The sequence below is a fragment of the Macaca mulatta genome, chromosome 17, assembly GCF_049350105.2.
Source record: "Macaca mulatta isolate MMU2019108-1 chromosome 17, T2T-MMU8v2.0, whole genome shotgun sequence".
Lineage (NCBI taxonomy): Eukaryota > Metazoa > Chordata > Mammalia > Primates > Cercopithecidae > Macaca > Macaca mulatta.
Genome location: NC_133422.1, coordinates 91,999,789 through 92,020,966, shown reverse-complemented (window position 1 = coordinate 92,020,966; position 21,178 = coordinate 91,999,789). Strand labels below are relative to the sequence as shown.

At 39.4% G+C, this 21,178-nt stretch overlaps 1 protein-coding gene across 9 annotated transcripts in view; it reads right to left on the bottom strand.

Annotated features, from left to right (window-relative positions):
* The window catches only part of MBNL2 (muscleblind like splicing regulator 2), a 170,994-nt gene that overhangs the window by 101,345 nt on the left and 48,471 nt on the right, over positions 1-21,178 (bottom strand). For all 9 annotated transcript variants that reach the window (XM_028837222.2, XM_028837220.2, XM_028837224.2 and 6 more), the window contains exon 2: positions 18,660-19,436. In XM_028837222.2, the coding sequence (XP_028693055.1) occupies positions 18,660-18,833 (174 nt within the window). In that variant the 5' untranslated portion in view covers positions 18,834-19,436. The remainder of the gene's footprint in view (positions 1-18,659; positions 19,437-21,178) is intronic.

Genomic DNA, 21,178 nt, shown 5'->3' with positions numbered 1-21,178 from the left:
CTCACATTGAACAAAGATGTGTCTTCTCACAGATCTCATTCATTGGCCCTGTTCTTTACCCAGAGCAAGTTACTTCCTCTTCAATGTGCTAACTCTGAACATCTGTAGAGGGCTATCATGTCTTCTCCAAATCTTTCTTTCTCCAGGGTAAACACAACCAGTTCATTCATTTCCATTTCTTCACATACTGCTTACTTTCCCCTCACAATGATACCCTAATATTTCAAACTGGCAATAACTGGGTGGTTAATAACTGGGTGGTTGTTGTTTTGCTTATAGTTATAGTTAATGACTTAAAGGCTTCTGCATAGTTGGACACTGCAATTAGAATTGTCACAAGAATAAAAAGTCAAAGGGTGTAGGGCAGGTGCTGGATCTTTTTTTATCCTGACTTGGGAAATGTAATCTATGAGTTAACATAGTCTTTATGCCTTATTGGAACATTGTATGACAAATGGAAACTTTAAGTAAGACCTTCAGGGATAGTTACTAGATTTATACAGTGTAAGAACTGTTTCAGAGTATGTGATATAATTATTTCAAGTAATGTTTTCTAAATTTGGCCATGCAGCTAAATCACTGGAGAGCTTCTAAAGATACAGAATACTGGGATCCATACCCAGACCTACTGACCAGGTGCCTCCATAAGTCCCCAGAGGAATAGCATTTGGCAGCCACTGATATAGGTAAATAACATGAAGGTCTGCCTTCCCACTTAGCTAAATTCTACCCATAATGCTCTCTGCTATGACATTGTTTGGTTGTTCTTGCAGCTAACGCTTCCATTTTCTTAAAAAGTCTCTTCTGCTAATAACTAGTACACATGGTTTAGTATTTAATTGTAAATTTTGCAAGGCTATTTGTCTCCTAGTTAGTTTATAAAATCCCTAAGAACAAGAACTGAGTGTTACATTTCCATGTGTCTTGCAGGGAGTATGGCACAATATTGAACAGAGTCATTGATTAACTGGTGAGGGGTTCTGGAAATGGTGGGAGAAAAAAGAAAATAAAGGAAGGTAGATACAGGAAACTAAGCTAAAAATAATATAAATATCAGAGAAACACAAGATTTCAAGATTAATTCAGATTAAAAATGAAATTCAATGAAATGAAGCTTACACAAGATAAAAAAGATATAATACAGTTGAAAATAAAAGAATGAAACAAAATAGATCAGGAAAGCATGAAGAAAAAAAAAGCAGGAGTGGTACATTCATGTTAAATAATAAATTGAAGAAAATTGGGAACTCAGGGGGAAAGGATGGGAACGGGGTAAGGGAGAAAACACTACAAATTGGGTTCTATGTATACTGCTCGGGTGATGGGTGCGCCAAAATCTCACAAATCACCAGTAAAGAACTTACTCGTGTAACCGAACACCACCTGTTCCCCAAAAACCTATGGAAAGAAGAAATTTTAAACAAAGAATATATTGAAAAAAAGGTTAATTACATATTGATACAAGACAGAGCCGTAAAAAAGCTATGAGACTCAAGAAACACTAAGCTTAGAATAACATAGTATCATAGAAGTACAAGGAAACACGTGAGGAGTATTAAAATTTCTTGCATCACCATAACTCTCTGTCAGGTCAAGGGGATAAAAATAAATAATTACAGACACAAAGCACTTGAATTATGTAATGTTTGGATAAATATCTGCACGCTGATACAACCTTGGACCTTAAGAACAGGAAATGCATCTTCTCAAGTGTCATGTACCAGGTATAAACACTGATCATAATCTGCACTAAAAAATACTGCAGTGCATTTCTAAGGTAAAAACTGTGCCTTATTATTTTAATAATAAAATACTAAAATTACTACTAGAATTTCAAAGGAAAAAGAAAAACCAGATTACTTGGATATTTTAGAAGTGGTTGCGTAAATAATGACTGAGGCAGTCAAGCAACTAGAAAATAACAAAAGTGAGAAACAAAAATCTATAAGATACAGCCAAAACTATTTTTTGTAGTAGACTTACAGTCCTAAATACTTCAACAGAAAAATAATTATGAGAACAGAACTAAATATTCTACTCAGAATTTATAGGCAAAAAGACCAAACAATTAAAAAGAAAGCTGGAGAAAGGAAATAATAAACACAGAAGTCAAAATAACAATGATGATGATGAGATTAAAAAATTTGTCCTTTGTAGAATTGGTAGCTAAGATAAAGAACAGGTTCTTCAAATAAAACAGACACACCTCTGGCAAATTTAATTTAAAAAATAAAAGGAAAACAAATAATTTATAAATTATCTACGTAGTCATATTTAGAGAGAAGACTTAGTGTAAAATAATTTTAAGTGATAAAATTGAAAATCTTAGTGAAATAATTCCCTGAGAAAAATGTAAATCAAGATGAACTTAATGCAAAGAAATCCTATAGGAAAATAAAGAAGAAATTGTACTACTTATGAAGATGTGACTGTTACTTCAAGTGAATATTTTAGGAATTTCAGGACGACCTGGGGCTCACCGAGAGAGGAATTTGGATATCGACAACACTTTCTACAATTTAATTAAAGAAGTGGGCTTAAACTTCATGTAAAAATGAGCTAGATTTTTATTTAGAATTGAAATTGGAAATAAAAAATAATTCTAGAAGACAAATGATCAAATAGAACTTTCTGTTTAAAATGGCAAAGAAAAAGTTAAGGAGACTGGAGCCAATCTCAAGACGAACCAAGGGAAATCTAGAAGTGGCAGGAGCTTCAATTACACAGGACACGTTTAGAAGGATTTTCTACAGAAGCAGTCCGAGGGAAGTCTGCTCAGATAATAAACCAAGTTCTCCCCAAGCTTGGGTTTACACCCAGCTCCTGAGTGACCATGGCGAGAATGGCCTTAGAGAACATGAAGGGTAAAATGACCAGCAGTGCAAATGGGGCCAGGAGAGATGCCCTCATAAGAGGAAAGAGTCATTCCCTCTTTGAGCAATCACTTTTTTTATTTTTTATTTTTTTTTGAGATGGAGATGGAGTCTGCCTCTGTTGCCCAGGCTGGAGTGCAGTGGCACGATCTCAGCAACCTCCACCTCCTGGGTTCAAGCAATTCTCCTGCCTCAGCCTCCTGAGCAGCTGGGATTACAGGCGCATGCCACCACGCCCAGCTAATTTTTGTATTTTTAGTAGAGATGGGTTTTCACCATGTTGGCTGGGCCAGCCTCGAACTCCTGACCTCAAGTGATCCGCCCACCTCAGCTTCCCAAAGTGCTGGGATTATAGGCGTGAGCCGTCGCGCCCGGCCCGAGCAATCACTCTTGATACCACAAAGGTAAAGAGCAAATGGAGATGGGATGTGTATTACTTGATCTTTTTAATAATCTGTCGTGACGCATCAGCTTTTCTAATATTAATAATTCTACCTGAGGCAGTTGGATCACTAGGTCAGGAGATTGAGACCATCCCAGTTAACATGGTGAAACCGCATCTCTACTAAAAATACAAAAAATTAACTGGGTGTGGTGGCACATGCCTGTAGTCCCAGCTACTCAGAAAGCTGAGGCAGGAGAATCGCTTGAACCAAGGAGGCGGAGGTTGCAGTGAGCCGAGATTGCACCACTGCCCTCCAGCCTGGGCAACAGAGTGAGACTCTGTCTCAAAATAACAATAATAACAATAATTCTACCTCAAAACATATTGTAAATCCACACATCTCCCTACCTCTGCCCCCTCCACCCCAGCCGGGTGGCATAGTTAGTGATGTGAGTGATGCAGAGGCTTTTTTGAACCAACCACCTGGCCCTGCCTCCTCCTCCCATCCCTCCTCCAGGCTGACTGGCCTTCCCATAAGACAGATCAGAGCCTGTCATCCCTGTGCTCAAATCTTAGTGCTGAGCATAACATTCAAACACCTACACAGTTTCTGTCTTACTCATTACGTCAGGCCTCTGGTTTCCAGGAATTGGCAAAGCGCGTTCATCTCCAGGCTTAGAGCTTTTTCCCCTGCGTCTGGGAAGCCTTCCTCTCTTTTCCTTCAGGCTTCAGCTCAGAAAGCAACTCCTTGGAGAACACATCACAAGCCACCCTTTCTGTAAAAGTCTTCCCCCATCACAATGTTTTCTATCAGAGTACCTTGCTCCATTTCCTGTCTAGTAATTCTCAGGCGGTAAATAAATAATTGTTGGGTGGGAAAGGAGGGCTGTTTCTACCAATTTTTTTTTTTTTTTTTTTTTTTTGGTCATTTCGCACTAGAATGAAAATCCCATGAGGTCAAGAAATTTGTCTGCGTTTAGAACATGCTCTATTTCCAGTGGTGTGCCCACTGCCTGTCATACTGGGGCACTCCAAATTTCATAAATCAATCACACTTTTCAGAAATTGTGATTATTTTATTAGTTTGTTTACTTCTGCTAAAGAGTAAACTGAGGCACAGTAAAAATTTAATGAGCTTATTTGAGCAAACAGTGATTCAAGAACTGGGTGGCTCCAAACCAGAACTGGTCTGGGAGCTCCACGAGGGATTGCAAGGGGGAGGCTTTTATAGGATAAACATGGAAGTAATGAAGGGAAATATTTGACTGATTGCAGTTATACAGTTACCTTATTTGATCTATCCTGTTGGAAATTCCCTAGTTACATAATTACACATTTGTTTGTTAACTTCTGACTGGTTGGAGTTTAAGTTGTATTCTTTAACATAGGCATTTACAAGAAATTGCTCAAGTTCAGTTTTGCTTATGTTTGCAAATCAAGCAAGGTTACGGTCACATCTGAGGTCTTGCTGGCTATGTCTGCGTATAGTTTCTTCAGGCCTGACCATTTTAACTTACTTTACCACTGTGTTGGAATACTGTAGATTCCCCCATTAGGCTGTGAGGTCCATGAAAGCAAGGTCCCCACCTCTTCTTTGGTCACCAAACGTAGTGCTTAACACTTAATAGTGGCTCAATGACTATTTGCAAAATAAATAAATGAATAAAGAGATTTAAAGTTCCCTAGAAAGTGAAATGTCTTTCTCCTTGACTTTACATACCACTCAGAAGATTCTGGACCTACTAGAATTCTTCATTAAGAATTCTGTTTTCCTGATATTTTCCAGCTATCCCAGCTCCTGTTAACAACCGAAAGTTAGCAGGAATGGGGGAGAGGTCATGTGATTTAAATGCCTCCAACGAGGGCTGCTACTGATTAATTTTAGATCCCAAGCATCTGGGTCAATGGCTAGTTTCATGGCAGGTATGCAAATGCTTATTTTAGTGTCATTATTAATGATTTTACTAAGAGCTGGGAGCACTTGAACTATTCCTCCAAATGAGATTTGAGATGTAGACAAGATGGTCATTTTTTAAGAGCCTCCATATATTCTATTCTACTTTTCAACACATACGTTTTTATATTAAGATTGATTACTAATGTACCTAAGCACCCACATCACTATTCAGTAAAAAATTAGACACATATTTTTTAAGAATAAGAAATGCTCCATTGAGATGATGATAATCTAAATGAAATATAAACATCCCTGAAGTAGAATCTAGCCATTCTGTTTTGCTTTAATTAGGTTAAGGCCTCTACGTCATTTTCTTTTTCTCCTTCCCCTGACAATATATCATGTTCTACAGAGCTTAATATTGTGTGGGTACAACCTCAGGCATAAGAAAATGGTCTCATCAGTCACAGCCCCAAAATGCTGTTTGGTCAGGCAAGATGGCTTAGGTAAGTTTGATCACAAATAAAGATGTCAGTATCTACTCATTCCCTGAATCGCAAAGGTCGGTGCTCAGGGGAGGATCTGTTCTAGGAGTATCAGTTTTATTCTTCTTGGTCATGATAGTGCTGAGAAAGACTAACGTACACCGGACTATAATCTTTGAGCCAGAGGAAATGGAATCAAACCAAGTGGAAAGAATGCGCTATTTAGTATTAGCAGGGTCAGTTAATGGAAAAATTGTGAAATAGGTGAAGTTCATCATTGGTCTAGCTCCTGCAGAACAAACCTGGTCTCCCCAGTCCCAGAGGCATGCCCGCTGGCCTTTGTTTAGACCTTGGCATTTTCTGCCGGTTTCTCTCAGCTTCTTGGGGACTTGATTATGTGCACTGAAACAAAGCCATTCTAGGCCTCGAGGTTCCTGGTTGGGCTCTTTCCTCCCCCACCCTCAAATGGATATTAGCTTATTTGATAGATCAAGCTGTCCTCATTTGCTAACAGAAAAAGGCTTGAGGAACTTCTTGGGTCCTCTCAGGTAACATGTGGATTCACAGTGACTTTCTTTCTTTTTTTTTTTTTTTTTTTCTGAGACGAGTCTTGCTCTGTCGCCCAGGCTGGAGTGCAGTGGCGCCATCTCGGCTCACTGCAAGCTCCGCCTCCCGGGTTCACGCCATTCTCCTGCCTCAGCCTCCCGAGTAGCTGGGACTACAGGTGCCCGCCACCGCGCCCGGCTAATTTTTTTGTATTTTTAGTAGAGACGGGATTTCACCGTGTTAGCCAGGATGGTCCAAATCTCCTGACCTCGTGATCCGCCCGCCTCAGCCTCCCAAAGTGCTGGGATTACAGGCGTGAGTCACCGCACCTGGCCCCCAGTGACTTTCTTACGACAAAACTCTTCCAGTGTGTATGACTCAAATGAATAACTCTGCTGGTGTGGATTTCAGTTCAAGTAGTATGGACAGATAGACCCCTGCCTTTGAATTTTATGAAGCAGTAATACATAATAAAAAAGAGCGGGAAACTGACATAGAGTTGCCCATTTACTTTTTCTTTTTTTTTTTTTTTTTTTTTTTTTTTTTTGAGAGGAGTCTCGCTCTGTCGCCCAGGCTGCAGTGCAGTGGCCGGATCTCAGCTCACTGCAAGCTCCGCCTCCCGGGTTCACGCCATTCTCCTGCCTCAGCCTCCCGAGTAGCTGGGACTACAGGCGCCCGCCACCTCCCCCGGCTAGTTTTTTGTATTTTTTAGTAGAGACGGGGTTTCACCGTGTTAGCCAGGATGGTCTCGATCTCCTGACCTCGTGATCCGCCCATCTTGGCCTCCCAAAGTGCTGGGATTACAGGCTTGAGCCACCGCGCCCGGCCTACTTTTTCTTTTTGTCAAGTAAAGGCATTATGGAAAAAGAACGACAAGACTCACCTACTAAGACAATCATTTTATAAAAGAAATCAACAAAGGCTGGGCGTCATGGCTCATGGCTGTAACCCCAGCAGTGGGAGGCCGAGGCGGGTGGAATGCTTGAGGTTAGGAGTTCGAGACCAACCCGCCAACATGGTGAAACCCTGTCTCTACTAAAAAAAAAAAAAAAAAAAAAAGTACAAAAAATTAGCCAGGCCTGGTGGCGGGCGCCTGTAATCCCAGCTACTCCTAAGGCTGAGGCAGGAGAATCACTTGAACCCACGAGGCGGAGGTTGCAGTGAGCCAAGATCACTCCAGCCTGGGCACCAAGACCGAAACTCTGTCTCAAAAAAAGAAAAAAGAAAAAGAAATAAACATAATAATTAGAAGAATAAGAAGAAAACAATCTTGGAATAAAAAACAACGTTTTGTAGAAAATTACAGCTAGATCGGGGGAATAAGTTCTAGTGTTCGATATCACTGTGGGTAGACTGTAATTAAAAATAATATAAAAATTATAGTTTCAAATGGCTGGAATATTGAATGTCCCAACACAAAGAAATGATAAATGTTTGATGGATATGCTAATTGCCCTGATCTGATCACTGTATATTATATGCATGAAAACATCACTATGTACCCCACAATATATGTCAATTTAAAAAAACAGCCTTTAAATTGAATGAATTTACCTTAATGAGAAAAACGTATTTCAGTGTCCTTATTTCAGAGCAGACTAGTCAAAATTTTATCAAACACCAGCATCAGTCTAGGGCCAAGATTTTGGGAACGGTGAAGTTGCCCAACAAGCCAATCCATGAATTGTAATAGCTCTAGCTGACACTTGTGAGCAAGTCTCCATGTGACCTGCTTTTAGGACAGCTATAAACATGAGTGAGCATGCAACACCTTTCAGTTGTAAACCAAAGAGCCTTCTTTGTATAAAGCCTTGAGCAGTGATGCTTTTCTGTTTGTACATTAATGGGAAAAACTGAGTAACAAGCAGCCAGAAAAGCTATCTGAATTTTATTGGAACAGTTAGAACCTTAAAATTTAGGATATAAGGATACATTTCTTCACTAGCAAGCATGGGTGTACAGCCAGTAGCTGCCAGGCACAGGGATACAACAAGGCAGTTCCTGCCCCCCCAGCCTTACATTCAGTGGAGGAAACAGAAAGTGGAGAGACACAGTAGATAGCGTCACATAAAGATAATTCCAGGGTTGCTTTTGTGAGCAAACGTGACATTTAAGCAAAGACCAGACTAACATGAAGAACTGAGGCTTGCAGTTCCCTGGGAGAAGAGCATTCCAGGTGGAGGGAACAGCCAGTGTCAAGGCCCTGAAGAATAAACAGGCCAGTGTGGCTGCAGCACAGTGCAGCGGGCGGGGGAGCAGGTGGCTGATCTGTGGGGCCAGAAATGCAACAGGTGAAACATCACATAGGGCCTTAAGGGACTTTGAATTTCATAAATGAAATGGGAACTACTGGAAGATTTTGAGCAAGAGACTGGCATGCTGTGACTTATGTTTTAAAAGGATCGCTGAGTGCTAGAGTAGAGAAGTGAGAGCTAGCAGGCTACTATAATAGTCCATATGAGACACAATGGTGGTTTGGACTGGAGTGGTCATGATAGAAATGATGAAAAGTGCTTTAATTTAGGGTCTGTTTTGAAGACAGACAGAATAGGACTTATAATGGATTGGATATGGCAGCAATAACAAGAGGAGAATGAAGGTGGGTTTCAAGGTGTTTGATCTGATCCACCGAAGGAATGGCACCATCTACTGAGAACTATTCCAATGAGAACAGTAGGTTGAGTGGGGAGTTAAAAAGTTATTAGTAGACACATTAAATTTGAGATGTCATTAAATAAATATCCAAGTAGATATGTCAGATAAGCAGTTGAATACATAAGACTAGAGTTAAGGAGAGAAATCAGGGCTGAGATAGAAATTAAGAAATATTCAGCATCTAGAAATGTTTATGGTCGTTGGATTGGATAAAGACATCTGGCAGGCCAAGTATTCTGGTGGCTGCCCCAGCAAGTGCAAAGGCTTTAAGGCAAGAACGTGTTTGGTGAGTTCTAAGAAGAGTAAGGTGCCACCATGGATGTGTAGAGAAGATGTTCAAGGACTAAGTCTGGAGAGAGTCCAATATTTAGAGGTCAGAAGGAAAAAGATTCAGGAAGGGAGGCAGAGGACTGGCCAATGAGGTGAGGGGAAAACCAGATGAGAGTGAATCACCAAATCAGTGTGAATACAGTCTTTCAAGGATGATTAAGAGCAGTTGATAAATTCACTGTGCCTTCAGTGATCTCTATTGATAGAAGAAGCAATCTATGCTGTTATATTCCCAGTGTTTAAGAGCACCTAATCAATATTTATTTGTTTATTTTAGAGGTTAAATATGGCAGTCTACTGGCTGAATCCATCCTGAAGATGTGTTTTATTTGGACTCTAAGGTTTAAAAAGATTTTAATTGATTGCCAAGATTCAGAAATTGGGAAACATCACATCAAAATTTGAATTTCTGTTTCTCTTTAACAATTATTCAGATTATCACAAGGCAAGCAACAGCTGTCTATTGCTGAGTAGCAGCTGCTGTCGTTAAAGGGGTCATGAGCTCCTCACTGAATTTTCTGCTGTCTCCAGCAATTCCTGAGTCTCTCCAACACGGAGAGCTGAGTCATTTGTTCATATCACCTTCCTGGTTCCTTTTTATTTGCCCCCTTTTGTTTAGTTAATGAGAGAATGAATGAATGAATGAATGAATGAGTGAGCTAAAGAATATTTGCTAGTGAGACACTTGGATCCCAGAGAGGCGAAATGATACAAAGTTACATGTGACAAAGGCAGGGCTCAGATGCAGATTCCCAGGCCAGGGCTTTTAATTTTAAATCTTTGCTTCCTATTGTGTCATTTTTTTCGAATCCTAAAATATAAACAAAAGTCTGACTGAAAGAAAGGTACTGACAAAATGTTATTTTCATTTTTAAAAAGAATAGAATATTAAACAAATCCTGTAACATAAATATTTCTTTCTCCTTAAGCCTTAATAATGAATGGTTTCATAAGAACCGATACACTGACTAACAAAAGTTAGCATCACTGCCCAAAGCAAAATGAGTAATAAACCTAACTATAAAAAATACAATGAAAATAAACATTGATATTGTATTCCATTCATTTAGAGGTGAAAATCAATGTTGCTATTTTTCTCCATGAATTATTTGTACATGTTTTAACCAAAGAATGTTGTAATCATGGAACGCCAGTTTGTCATCATTCCTTCTTAGATTCAGTACCAAAGACCCTCTGGAGTTTTGCAAGCCTCCTCTCTCTTGCCAAATCCAATCATCAGAATTGAATTAGACTACAGTGTTGGATTTCTGATGTTTTCTAGGTGTATATATTATTTTAATGGGTTGAATTGTGTTCCCCCAAAATATATGTTGAAGTCCTAACCCCCAGTTCCTCAGAATGTGACTTTATTTGGAAATAGGGTAGTTGCAGATGTAATTTAAGATGAGGTCATACCAAAGAAGGGTGGGGCCTTCACCCAATATAACCGATGTCCCTATAAGAAGGAGAAATTTGACCACAGACTCAAACACCAGGAAGATGATTTGAAGGGAGACACACAGGAAGATGGCCATCTGAAGAGGGAGGTAGAGATTGGAGTGAGGCTGCCATGAGCCAAGAAACAGCGCTACCAAAAGCCGAAAGAGGCAAGAATTGGTTCCCATCCCTTTCCCCCAACTTCCCCAACCCCAGGGGCTTCAGAGGGAGTGTGGCCCTATCAGCACTTTGATTTCAGACTTCTGGCCTCCAGATATGAGAAAGAACACATTTCAGGTGTTTTAAACTACACAGTTTGTGGTACTTTGTACGACGGCCTTAGGAAACTGAAAGAGAGATGATTTTGTCTAACTCTAAATTGTAAAATGGGCTAGAATGTAGGCATCTTGCTGGAGGACGCTGTCTCCAGGAAAGTGGCTTTCTCTCCAGGAAAAGGACTTTCTCTATGGCGCATATGTGCCTTCCCTAAGTGAGACATTTGGAGGTGCCTGACGCCCTGAAAATCCTCATTTCTTTGCTTACTCAAAGCACTGAAACTGATCCCACCTGCTCTTAGGGAGTCATGGTTCTGCTTTTATCCTGAAAGCTGCATGTTTCTCCTTCCTTAGCACAGAATATCTTGGGTATTGGGAGGAATTTGGTGCTAATCTTGACTCTGGGCAAATTTGTAAACTAACTCAAAGGTTTTTTTTAAAGACCCTCAGGCCTTCTTAAATGTTTCAGACTTCTCTTAAGATGAAGATTTCTTAACTTGCAATGTATAGATAATTTCTAGAAGCAAACATGAAACCCTGCAGATTGTTTGTAATAGTCTGTAAGTATGGATAGTTTTCTGGGTAAAGATTTCTTAGTTTTGATTAATTCTTAAAGGTATTATACTTCCCTACAACCTGTAAAACCACAACAAAAAAGAAAGGACCAAGAGTTTGGGCCATAGTGGTCAGGTTTTATGCCTGGGGAACAAGGCACTCAGGGGTGGGGGTGGATTGCAGTAGGAAGGCAAGAGTTTGGATTTAGAGATGTGGCACTGGAGGTGACAAAGGGCCATTCAGATGGGAATGTTCAGTAGGTAGTTGGAGCCACGGTGGTGGCCAGTGAGGGCACACACCCAGATTTGGGATTCATTGGCAAAGAGGTGGGAAATGAATGCATAAAAGCAGATGAGCTTTCAGAGCTGATGGCTGAACCTGAACTAGGAAAAGCTGATCCTGAGTCTTGGGGAGCATCCATACTGAGGGAACAAGGGGAGGAAGAGGTGGCATTAGAGGGAAAGTAGGAAGGGCGGTGAGCGTGGTGAAAGAACTAGGAAAATAACACAGGCAAAAAGTAGCAGGAGAGAATTCTCCTCGAATAACCAAACTGCAAAATGAAACAGAGATGTTAAAGGAAATGGTGAACAACATACAAGGAAGGTTTTGGTCTGGAGATCACTGATGGAGCAGCACTAGGTCCATCTGGAAAAGTTGTAAGGGTTTCTTTGTTCATGTCTGCACTCTCTGGGGATGACTGTACTTCCGCTCTGTGCCAGATGCCATGCTAGGTGCTGGGGCATGACAATAAGTAAGACACAATCCCATCTTTCAGAAGCTTCTGGGCTCTCACTGGGCATGGATTTCCAGGAGTAAACTATGATATGAAGTCTGAATAGTGTCCAGAGAGGGTACACAGGGGAAGTGGTTGATATACCCAGAACAGCTGAAGTCAAATGAAAGAGATGGGCTTGTTTTCAGAAAATACAATTGGTGGGTCCAAGAATCTTGAAGCATGAACCTGCCTGTGCTCCGTTACATTCTAAAACTGACTTATGCATTTCAGAATCACATGGGCACACACACACCAACAATGCCTTGGACAAAAACCATTTTTGTTACAGAGATTTAGTAGGTGATGGTATAATATTTATAGACAGACACAAACAAACAAATACAACATATGCCTTACTTTCTCTTGCAGTGTCTCTGTCTTTTAAAGATTGAAATTTCTGCTATCTAAACAGGTTTACTCCTGGGAGCTTCTATTTTAGAATGGTTTTTGACTTTTTTTTTTTTTTTGAGATGAAGTCTTGCTGTGTCCCCAAGGCTGGAGTACAGTGGCACAATCATGGCTCACTACAACCTCAACCTCCTGGGCTCAACAATCCTCCTGCCTCAGCCTCCCAAGTAGCTGGGATCACAAGTGCATGCCACCAGAACTGGCTAATTTTTAAAATTTGTTTGTAGAGATGGGGTCTCACTATGTTGCCCAGGCTGGTCTTGACCTCCCAGGCTCAAGGAATCCTCTTGCCTTTGCCTCCCAAAGTGCTGGGACTACAGGTGTGAGTCACTGCACTTGGCCTAGAATTTTTTTTGGATCTCCTCAACATGCTAATCTTGTTAAACATGAATATTATTAAGCTATTAAGAATTTTGGAATTAACCACCTCAGTGACTTATTCAGTAAGAGCAGTTACAAGAAGGGAATGCATAGTGCTGGCTAGGAGCCACACTTACCTGGAGTCAGGCCCCTTCTCCATCATTCATGAGTTTGGTAGTCACAAGTGAGCTACTTAAATTTTTGAACCTGCGTCCACATCTATAAGGGTGATTTAATCATATTTACCTGACAGAGTTATTGGAATAAATAATGCATGAAAAGTACCTGGCATATAGTAGGCTCTATGTTACTACAATGATGACTATTGATAATAAAAAAATTGTCTGAGGTTATATTTGCAAATCCGGCCAAAATTAATCATTGAGATAATACTCAAACAATTTCTGCAAAGAATTCACGGCTATTAAGGAGTCCAACAGCAATTTAAGAACATGAACTTAAAGTCTTGGCAAATTACATATTGCCATCAGCTAACTTATAGACAGCATCCCATAGGCAAATGAGCAACTTCCACTTCACATCTTTGAAATTTAGACAGACAACGAGGGTAGAAAAAAAGTAGTTTCTGTATCATATGCAGCTTGAATTACCCTGAAGAGGAAATCAAATTATTTACTTGAAAATTTGTCAATGTTGTATTATACTTTCAGAGTCACACCTGCGCCTTGAAATTCCTACACAGAACTCCCTGATTTTGAAATCTGGATACTGACCCCAGGGCAACAGCACATGGCTGTACAGGTTGTCCACTGCACAACGCCAGGGGGTGTCAATCACATAGACTGTGATAAGAAAGGTGCCCCTAGAGTGCAGTGCACCCCTGTACAATCAAATCCAGCAGCCCTATCTGAGAGGCTTGAAAACTTTCCTGATGAACATGGAGAACATGCAATTCAACAAATATTTATTGAGTATCTATTATGTATGAGACACTGTTCTGGGTTCCAGGAACACAAGAGTGATCACAACAGACACAGTCCCTATCCACATAGAGCTTATATTCTAGCAGAGTGGAGGAGGGAGACAGATAATAAACCAATAAACAAATTAGCATCTCTCATATCAAATGCTGGTGTTGGGGGAGCAGTAAAGCCAGGTAAGAAAGAAGTGGGATCCCAGCAATGGCAGAATTACAATTTGAAATAAGTTGGCAGAAAGGCTTCATTCACAAATTGGCATTTTTAATCAGAAACCTTAAGGAAACCAGGAAACATGCTGTTTGTGTGGCTGAGGCAAGAGTATTCCAAACAGAGGAAAGAGCAAGTGCAGATGCCCTAAGGCAAAGCCTACTTGGCATATTCAGGGGACAGCAAAGATGCTGGAGTGGGTTGGAGGGGGTGGTGGCGATAGAAATGAAGTCAGGTGGCAGGAGGGGGAAGCAGATCTCACAGGGCCTAGGCAGCCTTTGCAGTGTTGCTCTTTACTCTGACTGTGGTGAGAAGCCACTGACAGATCCTGAACAGAGGAGTGACATCATCTGATGCAGGTGTTAAAAAGGATCTCACTGTACTGGAAATAAATTTTTATTACAAAAGATTACGTCTAAATTTCTAAAAATTGTCCAAACAATTTTCCCCCATACTCTGAGTGTTTTTAACCAAAATTAGCAATCCTATTTTTAAAGTTGTGTCCCTTTTTAAAGCTGAGTGCGAATTCAAATGTTTAAGCAAATAAATACTTCCTGAAAGGGGGAAATACTGACACTTTTAGTCTTAATAAGCATTATTGTTACTTTATGTGCTCCCTTCCTGATGTTCAATTTACCAAATGGTTCAGATTAATTCCTATCAATTATAGGAAAAAAGAATCTGGAAAGAAAAATCTCAAACATTTTAGCTATGAGAGAAAGCGTTTCATGGATCATAAAAGCATCAGAGACATGGTTAACGTGGTCAAGGCCTCTGCTCCAAGGGAGACGATTGCTCATAAAACAGTTTGCATTTTGTCAAGTTAACCTAAGTTGTGGAACACAGCATTCTGGAATGTGACCTGGCCTTTCAGAAAAATCGTTAAACAAAGTCTACTGTTCATAATAATACTGAAACTGCCAAAAAAAAAATCACAGCTGCTTCCATGCTCAGTGTTTTACATAAAATACAACAACAAGGTATGTGAAAAACGCACAAATTTCACAGTAAGAACTGTACTATATTTTCCAAAATGTCTTCTATAAATGCATTTATATATGTATAATTCTCATGCCAAAGAGCTCAGCAAATCACTTTCCACCAACAAATTTAGTACATACTTATGGAAAAGTTTACTCATATTTGTAAATAACATATAACAACAATAAAAAAGACTCAGATTGACTTGTCCCCATACTGGCAGTCCAACATAGATTCCTTTCACAGTTATAAATAAATACTTCACAGTGTTTGCACAAAATATCTGGTAATAAATAACAAAAATATTGTGTCCCCCAAATCTTTTTTCTTGTCATGGCTAATTTGTATAATTGAGGTACTGTCATTCACACAGTTGATTCTTAAACGTTTGGACTTGTAAAGAGTTGGGCACAAGATCTTGCCTTTAAAGCTAGTCATCAAAATCAAGGGCCATCCTGGGATACTTTATTACGAAGGGAAAGAAACTAACATTGCCAGGTCCTAACTTGTTCAGCCCTGGGCTAAGTATGTGGGATGCCACAGGTCAGGTAGTCTTTGAAGTAACCTTATGAAGTGGGAATTAGATCGATTTTATGTAAGAGAAAACTGAAGCCAACGAGGTAAAATAACTCATCCCAAGTGATGAAGCTTGCCTAGGTCCCAGCCAGGCTTAGTCAAGCCCTGGTCCATCTGATTTCAAAGCCCTTGCTGCTTCTCTCTATTGCACACTGGTTTCAATTGCACACTGAGTTCTCTCTGTTGCACACTGAGCAACATTTTTTTTTAATTGATTATGAAGTAAAGTTAAACAGCTTCATCATTATCATTGTCATTATTTTTCTTTTTAGCTACTATTTTTTGAGTGCTTTTCTGATTGGTCTGTCTTGTGGAAAGAGTTTGCAATCCTCACATGAACCTTGTAAGGTGAATCTGCCAGCGTGTTGCTACAGACCGTGCTTACTTCAGCCAGTTTCTCTGCTGAATATCCTCCTTTTACTGATGAGGAAACCAAGTCAAAAAGTCATAAATGACACACCCAAGGCTGGGAAGTAGTTGAGCAGGTATTTAGACTCAGATCTATTTCACCCCGTGCCTGTGGGCCGTTTTCACATTCTTTTCAGCTGGACAGTTTTAAAAATATATAATGTTGCACTCATTAAATAACCTGAAATTTTACAATCTGAAAGGGAACTGATAACTTGAGGCACTCTATAACTATGCTTCAACACCTCAAAAAGGTTCCACCAGGCACTTCTGAAAATGATTTGTACAGCCTTTTTTTACTTGAGTGGTGGTCAACATTCTCACAACTTGGCTCACGTTTTTATGCTAAACAAATGGTTCATGACCCTTTATTCTGGGGGCTGGATTCCTCAAACAATTGTGGTCCCAGTGAATCCACAGTGATGTGGTGAATAGCAAGGATCAAGGCGTTGTTGCCTAGTTGATATTCATGAAATACTTGGCCTTAATAGGTCAGGAATTATTTTCCCCATATTTCTCTAATTACATTAAAGAATATAAGGTTTTTAAAAAACTGGCAAAAAATGTGATGTTTAATATTAAATATCCAACTGGAGAAGGCTTGGATTAATAAGATGGAAAAATTGGGGATGACCTGAAAAATTAATTTATCATCACTGACCTGTTTTCATATCTTGAAGCTTTTATGATCTAGTTTTAAATCTACACTGCTTTTTTTTTTTTTTTTTTTTTTTGAGACAGAGTCTCGCTCTATCACCCAGGCTGGAGTGTAGTGGTGCAATCTCGGTTCACTGTAACCTCCGCCTCCTAGGTTCAAGTGATTCTCCTGCCTCAGCCTTCCAAGTAACTGGGATTACAGGCACGCATCACCATGCCCTGCTAATTTTTTGTATTTTAGTAAAGACAGGGTTTCACCATGCTGACCAGGCTGGTCTCGAACTCCTGACCTCATGATCCGCCCACCTCAGCCTCTGAAAGTGCTGGGATTACAGGCATGAGCCACCGTGCCTGGCCTGCACTGCTTTTTCATAGTGAATGTTTCTATTGCTGATAATCATAGAGGCAAATACAGACTTGGTTTACTTTTTTGACTAAAGGCAAAATATATATAACCATGCTTGTACTGTTATAGTTTATATGAATTGTGATTTATCCATCTATTCATTTCCATTTTAGGCAAAACAATTCATCATTTTAAAGTCTAGTCTAATAAGCATTTTATGATAAAAAGGAATAAAATGGGAGTAGGTATTGATGTAGATTACAGATCTATTTTGTCAAAATTTTACCCTTAAAAGACTTTTTCGTTGGGTCAGAAATACATTTTCCTGCTTTGAGTGTATTGACAAATTTTCCCTTTAAGAGATATTAAAATTTAAATATATAGTTTGAAGTCTTATAAGAATTATAAATTTTGACTTATGTCTTACAAGACATAATTTTTTACTTAAGAGAAAATTGTCCTAAAGGACAACTCAGTCTCTTTAACACTCAGGAATAGGCTGGGGTCACTATTTTGTAAACTAACAGCTGTGTAATTTCTCAAATCATGTCAAGAGCATTGATAAACAATTTTCTTAAACTTAAACTTACTGAAGTCTTGCAGAGATGTAAACACTGAGCTCTTTTAATCTATGTGCCTTATTTATTGCTCCTGGAAACAATATTATTATGCCTGTAGGACTGCCCTAGACAATCTCAGATTCATAATGTTAGGGCTGAATACACTCCACAGCATTATGGGTTAAAACTCATGCCACTTCTAGATCTTTCATTAAATTCTATCTTCCTAACTCCACCCAAATCAGTATACGACTCAGATGCCTTGAATCTCCAAAAACATGTCTTGAAACAGTCTGTTGGAAGCCAGCTCTCTTCTATGGACTCCATAGAAATGTGTTCACTGTCTGTTCCTCCCACAAGGCATGTGTCCCCTTCTTCTTGCATTGTAGATACTTACTGATATACTGTATTTTCCCTGCCAGAGAGTAAGCTCATCAAGGGAGCCATCTGAATCACTTTAGTTTCTTTTGTCATATAACTCACATGAAGTAGATTCTCAAGTATTGAGTATTGAATGTGTACTTAATAATTTCTGTTAGCCGTGACACATTTTCAAAGAAGGGTTTTAGGAAGTACTCGGTCAAGGAAAAAAAAAAGCCATAAGAATAGAAAACTCTTCAAGAGCTAAGTCAGAATAACTGGCACTTAAAAGTGACACATTCAATTTCTTCACCTTTATATAACCTCCAGAAGATCAAATGTTGATAAAATATTTATCTTCAGTTGTCACAAGCCAGACTTTGATTTAAAACTCTTGGGTACATGAATGTCATGCCAGGCCAGAAATACATCATCATGTATTTTTAATTTAAACATGGGTATGTAAAAAATTTATATATGCCTGATATGAAAAAATTTGAGTGAAAATCTCCCAACAGTCACCACAAACAAGAAAACAGAATCTAAAAGCAATTTTTAAACTTCTGTAAAAGTGCAATGAAAAGCCTTCTGCTTGCAAGTCCAATGTGGTATTGAAATGACACATAAAACGCATTCTCTTACCTTTAGGGAATCAAAGCAGGCAATTACTCTTCCATTTTCAACCTGACAACTTTTGGGGGGATGAGCAAATTTGCATTCTTCATCGGAGCGTGAGCATGTTCCTCTTTGAAACTGTCTGCAGACTTCTAATGTCAGCCATTTTGTATCTCTGACTGGGGCAACGTTCAAAGCCATGGTGATAAAGTAATTTGGGCTGTTTGTTTCTGTTAAATGATGAAATCAATCCAAGTTCTAATGATTCCAAAACTACTGTTGTGAAAACTCCCACATGTAAGTCTGAAGGTGAGTGATAAATTGCTTAGTGAAGTCCAATCCAGGGAACAGGATGATGAGAAAGTTTATGGACAGGCAATCACTCATCAATCAACATGTCCCACTTGAAGATGGCGGGCCACAATAAAAGCACGCTCAGTGTCATCTCTGGCTTTCAACGTCTGAGTCTCTTGGCTGTTTTGCAGATACACCTGTTTTTAATAAAGTGACTTCAATTTCATGGCACTCCTTGGGAGAATATTTAATGCTGACGCTCACAGCTATTGACGATGTTAGAAAATAAGACACTCAGATGTTCATATTTTAGCAGGATGTTTTTCTTCCCCCTTTTTGAATTCTGAAATTAAGCAATTGGCAAAGTCAGACAACTGAGGTATCTTCATCCACTCATAAGGTCAGGGTAAAGTGTACTTGACAGAAGAGCGAGATGTGAATACAAAGAAAGCTCCCAGGCTGCAGTTTCCAGCAAAAGTGACTTCACACAGGCACTTCTAAATGATAAACCTGCAAAACAGAAATGAAATATCAACCTTTATGCAAACTCAATGAATCAACACTCCAACGAACTTTTGAACTCTTATCTAGAATTTGCAAAAGCACGGTTTAGAGCTTTGAGCTTTGAATATAGTGAGAAAAGTTATGCATTAAAGAAAAAAAAAAAGAATACGCAACGGAAACCGTATTGCAGAATTGTCTAGGCAGCAGTCCAAAAGTTAGGAATGACTCAAACAGATGAGTGTGGCAGACACAATAATTAGGCCTTCTGAAACAATCCCATCTAATGTGCTTAATCGCCAAAACAGTGTATTAGGACTGTGGCTTCCAATTAATTTCACATTTAGGCCATTGATTTTATTGTTGGGAGTGCTATAAACAATTATTTGGGATGTGTCCCTCCTATGTAATAAAGATATTGTCATTTTGGATGAAGTGTGGGCTCTTTCTTCTTTATGTTCTTCCTAGTTTACAGAGATGTGGACTTAGAGATGGGTAGGTAGGATCCTCTTGATATTTTTTCTCAGGTGTCTTAATATTTCCTCTCCTCCATGACTTACCTAATGTTTATCTTCCTATTTACACTGCAAGCATTCACGGGGCAAAGACTATTCTTTGTAGTTTTCATTTCTGTATTCCCAGTGCCTTAGTCTATGGTGTATATTAGACCCTCAAGAAATATATATTGACCAATTTAACTGATGACTAAATGCCAGGAATGTAAATTAGTTTTAGTTGAGTTCAGTTTAGTTTTTAACTGAGTCATAATCTAAAAACGCTCTGTAGTATGGAATGCTGGAGTTAAAACACATGGCTACAACAAAAATATAGTCAGTAAGTTCAGATGTCTAAAATAAGCACCTTCAGTTTCTTTTAACTTTTTCAAGGGTTATGAAATCATTGAACATTAAATTACAGTTACTGGGATAAGCATGAATAAAGGACTAAAGTCCAGAAGTTGATTATTTTCATGAACTGGATATGCCACAAATGACCTTACATACTTGCTGAGCCTTGATGTCTTTCTAAAAAATTTATACCTGAGAAGAACTTAATGAAGACTGGAAGTAGATTATTTTAAATTGGCAGGTACCAAATAAGTTCAGAGAGCTATATATATATATATATATATATATTTTTTTTTTTTTTTTTTTTGAGATGGAGTCTTTCTCTGTCACCCAGGCTGGAGTGCAGTAGTGCAAACTTGGCTCACTGCAATCTCTGCCTCCTGGGTTTAAATGGTTCTTGTGCCTCAGCCTCCCAAGTAGCTGAGACTACAGGTGTCTGACACCACGCCTGGCTAATTTTTGTATTTTTAGTAGAGACAGGGTTTCGTGGTTTCATCATGTTGACCAGGCTGGTTTCGAACTCCTGACCTCAGGTGATCCACTCACCTCTGTCTCCCAAAGTGCTGAGATTACAGGCGTGAGCCACCCGTGCCCAGCCCAGAGAGCAATAATTTTTAAGTGGTTCACAAGTGTTCCCTGAAAAATTATGTCCCCAAATCAATTAAGTTTATTTAACCCTGGGTAAACCAAGCCAGACGAGCTTTCTTGCATTTGGGCTTTTTTATTCTTTTTTTTTTTTTTTTCTTTTTTCTTTGAGACGGAGTTTCATCTTGTCGCCCGGGCTGGAGTGCAGTGGTGTGGTCTTGGGTTACTGCAACCTCCGCCTCCTGAGTTCAAGTGATTCTCCTGCCTCAGCTCCCCAGTAGCTGGGATTACTGGTGCCTACCACCATGCCCAGATAAC